At 53.8% G+C, this 5,728-nt stretch overlaps 1 protein-coding gene across 1 annotated transcript in view; it reads left to right on the plus strand.

Annotated features, from left to right (window-relative positions):
* Nucleotides 1-5,728, plus strand: part of KCNK17 (potassium two pore domain channel subfamily K member 17) — a 32,989-nt gene that overhangs the window by 20,453 nt on the left and 6,808 nt on the right. Inside the window, exon 3 of the mRNA XM_015571870.1 lies at nt 1,036-1,150. Within this exon, the coding sequence (XP_015427356.1) occupies nt 1,036-1,150 (115 nt within the window). The remainder of the gene's footprint in view (nt 1-1,035; nt 1,151-5,728) is intronic.

A 5,728-nucleotide genomic window follows, 5' to 3' on the forward strand; every position in this document is an offset into this window, starting at 1 on the left:
TCCCCCCTGCATCCCCCCTACTGGGGATGGAGCCCGCAACCCGGGCCTGTGCCCTGACGAGCAATCAAACTGTGACCTCCGGGTTTAAAGGTTGATGCTCAGCCACTGAGCCACACCAGCTGGGCACAACCCGATCTTCCCTCGCCTTTGCTCAGCAGCCTTAGGAGAGGCCTGTCACTCTCTCTCTCTGGCAGGCCGACCAAGTTTGGCCTGGCTCCCAACAACCTTTCGGTCTCCCTATTTGAGATCCCAGGTGCAGTCCTGCCTGCCAGCTACCAAAATGTCCTTCCGCTGGGAGCAATCCCATCTGATCCTCAAGGAAGGCCCAGCTACAACATCACCCCTCTGTGAAGCCTCCGCCCCTCCCCCATCAGAATGAGCCCCCTTCCTTTCTGTATTCCTCCGGCACTGTGTTCGTAGCAGTAAGGATGACAGCCGACACTAACTGTGCCATGTCCAGGTACTGGCCTACATCTTTACATCTAGCGCCTCATTTAACCCGCACCACAATCCTATGAAGTCGGTGCTGTTAGTGTTCCCACATTACAGATAGGGAAACTGAGGCATGGAGCTAAGGGTCTTGCCCAGGATCATGCAGCTGCACTGCCTTAAAGCTGCATGGACTGAAGTGCATTGTCTCCATCCCACTGAGGACTGAGGTCATGTCTCTTTCATCTCCATGTCCCCCAAAACACCACAGGTCATGTCTGGCCAGTGCTTGTTGAAAGAATGGGAGTGAGTAGGAAAGAAAATGAATGATGTTCTTCCAACCAGTGAGATATCCTGCGATGGCCTGGGTCCCGGGGGCAAGGGGAGGGAGGGAGCCATCCCCAGGGTCCCTGCCCCAGGGGAGCCCCTAGTTGGAGGGAGCCTCCTGGCCCGGGCCAGTCTGGGCTCAGAGTGGTTGTGAGGATTGTCCATGCATGTGTGCGTGTGTATACACGTGTGTGTGTGTACACATGCACATGTATGTGGGTCTGGGTGCAGGAGTCCAGTCACCTCAGAGCCTGGTGGTCACTGCAGCCTCTCCCCCAGGGCATCATCCACGCGTACCAAACTGGGGACATCGTCCTGGACAACACCACCAGCATGGGGCGCTGGGAGATCGTGGGCTCCTTCTTCTTTTCCGTGTCCACCATCACCACCATCGGTAAGTGCGGGGGAGAAGGGCGGGCAGGTGAGCATGGCTGGCACGGTGGCCTCCCCATGAGGGACAGGGGACCAGTGCCTTTTGGAGGGGTGTCAGGACCTCGGGACTCCCAGAGTGGGTGGTCCAGGCACTGTGGGCACCACCTGGGAGCAGAACCCCAGGCTCATAGCAGATCTGCTGTACCAGGTTCTGCATTTCCCCAGGTTCCCCGGGAGTTGGCGTCAAGCTCAAGGTTGAGAAGCACCGCTCTAGGGGGCTTCTGCCTCACAAACCCCTAGGGAAGCAGGGGGTCTCTCCTGGGCAGGAGTAAGGATGCTCTGGGCCAAACCCACCCAACACTGAGCCCCGGGGTAGCTGGGGGTGGGGCAAGGGTGGTGTCGGGAGGTGAGGAAGAGGGGGCAGGAATCCAAAACAGCCTTGTAGTCCTTTCTTGCCTTTGTGAGAAGTGACCACTCCTCAGTTCATAAAGGCACTCCTTTAACCCTTCGCTCTCCTCTCCAAGCCCCAGCCTCCCTCACCTGGGACACTGGGACAGATCCCTGCCTCCACCCAGTTTCCCTAGCCCCGCCCTCAGGAGAGCAGGGGTGGACCTTGTCCGGGGAGGGTGCCTGGGGGCTGTTGTGAGTGGAAGGTGAAAAGCAGCCTAGAGCCCCAGCTCTAGACCCAGGAAGTAAGTGAAGAGCCCCATCCCCCTGCCCTGGTGCCAGGCCCAGCCCCTGCATGGCACAGGAGTCACCACCAGGTGGCAGGCTGACACCGCAGTGGCTCGGGCTACCTCCCCCCGCCAGGATCCTCTCAGGAAGGCATGTCCCAGCCCCTGTCCTCCCAGACAGGAGCCAGGTCGCAGCACCCAGAGGGCTCTCCACCTAGTTTTAAATTGGCTGTACTTCTTGCAGGCAGGCCTCAGGGCTACACGGGAGCTTGGCCCTCCACCTTGAGGCAAGCCTGCCTGGGGGTCCCTCAGGCTCCATGGGCCCTGTGCCTGGGGGGATGATGCTTATTCATCTCTGAACCCCCAGGATCTAGCCCAAGGCCCAGCACTCAGTGAACACTCAACAGGCGCTGACACACTCATTCCAAAGTACCCATTCCACCAGCACCAATGGAGTTCCAGGGCGGGCTAGGTGGAGGCACAGTCACAGGTGTAAGGGTCTTAAGTCTCTGAACCCCACACCTCCCCCACCCACTGCCCCAGACCTGTGGCTTTGGCCCCTGGATTCAGGAATTTGCAGCCTGTCTCTTCCCAGCCCTGAGGTGCTGAGCCTGGTCTGTGTCCCTGTCCATTTCTCTCTGCTCGGTTCCACTGCCTGAGCCGGCTCTGATGGGCAGAGGGCAGAGGAACGGGGACCGCGCCCCACCCTACCCTTACGGTCTAGTTCAGTGATGGTGAACCTATGACACGCATGTCAGAGGTGACACGCGAACTCATTTTTTTGTTTGATGTGTCTTTGTTAAATGGCATTTAAATATATAAAATAAATATCAAAAATATAAATCTTTGTTTTACTATGGTTGCAAATATCAGAAAATTTCTGTATGTGACACGGCACCAGAGTTCAGTTAGGGTTTTTCAAAATGCTGAAGAACCTTTCAAAAAGGTCCGCCATCACTGCTCTAGTTTAACATTTGAGATTTTGTGCGTACGGTCCAACCTTCAAGGACAGGGCTTCTATTTTCATGTTACGGATGAGGAGACGGGGGCAGGGGGAGGCACACTGTCCCAAGGTCACGTGGCTAGGAGGCAGCAGAGTTGGCATTGGAAACCCAGCTGAGGGACTGCATTGCTCTTTCTAACGCCCTGGGACCAGCGTAAGGGCCGTCCTTCCCAAGCCCCAGAATGAAACGGGGTCGGACAGGCACACGGCACTTCTGGGCCAGCAGCACAGGCCTGAGCCCGGAAACCGTGCATCACCTGTGAAGTCCGTCCCCAGCTCGCTCATGTGTCCACGCATGCATCCACCCATTCATTTAACACGAAGATGGCATCCCTAGGGCAGGCCTGATAGTTCTAGGTGCTGGCGATACAACGGCGAGCAGAACCGGCAAGTCCCTTCCCTTGGGGGTGCTGACGCTCTACTGTGAGGAAACACAAACTAACAAATGCACAGACAATATTCGGGTCTTAAGAGGTGCTTAGGGAAAAATAAATCCAGGAAAGGGGGTTCAATAGTGATGGGGGGTAGAGACTACTGTACATGGGGTGGCCCTTGAAGCAGAAACATAAACAAAATACAAGAGCAAGTCATGCAGATAACTGGGGATGGAACCTCCCACCAGCACGTGCAGAGGCCCTGAGACAGAGCGTGGCTGGTGTGTTTGGTGAACAGTAGGAGGCACAGATGGCTGGAGAGGGTTGGAACTGAGGACTGACTTTGGAGAAGGGACAGGGGAACCCAGCACAGAAGACCTTGCAGGGCGCTTGCAAAGTGTTTTAGAGCTGGACTACCAAAGTGAAAGAGGGACAGGTGGGGACATGCTGATGTGAGAGGTGGCTTAGATGGGGCCCTGGCCACCAAGCATTCAACGGGCAGGTGAGGGCTTCATTGATATCCATCAGTTCCGCTACCGGAGGGCTGACTGAGAGGGATGGGGAGGAGAAAGCCCCTTTCTTATCAGCCTCGGCCTCGGGAAGGCACAGGCATCCACGGAGCTCCTCCCACATCCGGAATCTAAGGGCTGCCATTCTACAGGTTAGGATGAAAAGGTCAAACCCAGGAAGTGCCTCTAACTCCAACACCCATGCTCTAGACGAGTGCTCCCGCCTCTCCGGGGACCGTGCCTCTGAGACCCCTAAATGAGGCGGAAGAGTGTAAACCTACAGTGCAAATGAGTGTGTGTGTGTGGGGGGGGGAGGGGGGTACTTTAAGCAGTGATGTGGGAACGCTTGCAAGGCATCTGTTCATCTATTTCCACATTCATTCCCATATTTCCAATTCACTCACTCGTTCATTCAGTCATTCTTGTACTCTTCCCACACACATATGGTGGGCTCCTACTGAGTGTCAATCCTGTGCCAGTTGTCGAGAATATAAACATGATTATGACCCAGCCCCTGCCCCGAAGGGGCTCACGACCCTCAGGAGCGGCAGACATGGGAATAAATCATTCTCAGGCAGTGAGTGGGTTATCCTCAAAGCCTGCAGAGTGTGTGTGTGGGGGGGGGAGCCACTCCTCCACCAGACCATTTACAGGTGGGCTAGGAGGGTGGGAAGCACACTCTTGGTAGGGGGGGGGGATCATGTTCAAAGGCACAGGGGGAGGAGGGGTTTGGGGGTTCAGCGGGCAGGAGTGCCCCAGAGATGGGCTAGGTGAGCGTTTGGACTTGCCCCACAGACATGAGGAATAATACAGAATGATAACCTGGGGGTGATATCACCAGGTTTGTGTTTTATTTTTATTTTTATTTTAATGTAAAGATGTGTTTTATTTCTACTGGGGAAAAGAGAGGATAAATAGAACTGTTTTCCAATTTGCTCTCCAGTGTGTACGCACATACCCACACACATAAAAAACATACACAAATGCACACCAAAAATACCCCAAACAAAAAAAACCCCAAGAATCAAACATCAAAACACCCTCAAACTGCACCAATACTTCTTATTCTGACCAAAAGAAAAGATACGGGGAGGAAGTGCAAAATCAAATGATGGAAATGCTGAACAAACAGCATTGTTTCCTCTTCATGTCTTCTGGTTTGGGGGCTTTGCTATCTAACACTCACCCAGGAAATTGTTCTGCTAACTTCCGAAAGCTTGTTAAGCTGTCGGCACCAAGCTGACATGATATTTCAGGAAGCTTTTCTGTGAATGGTTTGGCTTCTGCATGACCAGTAATTGTAAAGGTGTTAGCAGAAAGGGAAGCTTGGATTTGGGGATTATTGAAATAACTACCCCATCATCTCCAAGCATGCTTACCTCTTCTATAACAACTCTATTACTCAGAACCACTCTTCTGTCATCAACTTTAGCTTTTCTAAGGGACACCCTCTGTCTTGGAGCTGGACCTTAGATGCCCAACCCGGCCTGACCCAGAAGTTTAACAAACCTTCCCTGAACCATGCTGGTTGAAACAGGAAAATAACTCCACACTAGCTAACAGTAAAACCGGCATAACTACCTACACGCTCAACGCTGCCGGTTGAAGGCCAACTAAAGCTTCATTTGTACCTTAAAAGAAACCACTCAGACTGTGTCCTCTCCCTCTTGCCCTCCCGAAGAAGAACAAGAACGATCATCAATGGCAAGTGGCAGTTGCAGAGGCAACACCAAGAGCCGGCTTCACGCTCAGGAGAGAACGCTGCGCCTCCTCCTCGTGGTTTCGGGTGCTCTACACGATCAGAGAAACTTCTCTAGTAACGAACTATAGAAATGATCCCTGAAAGTATAGTCTTAGGTTTGTGTTTTAGAAAGACAAGACAGTGGTGACCAAGAATGGGGGAGACAGAGGCGGTGGGGAACAGAGGAGGAAAGAATGTTCAGGCTGACAGAATCCTTTTAGGAGCACCTCACTCTCCCCTCCCCTCCCTGATCTTCATGACAGAGATTTCAACCTCCCCCCCCCGCCCCCCCCCCAGGT

This window comes from Myotis davidii, unplaced genomic scaffold (genome assembly GCF_000327345.1).
Source record: "Myotis davidii unplaced genomic scaffold, ASM32734v1 scaffold289, whole genome shotgun sequence".
Taxonomy (NCBI): domain Eukaryota; kingdom Metazoa; phylum Chordata; class Mammalia; order Chiroptera; family Vespertilionidae; genus Myotis; species Myotis davidii.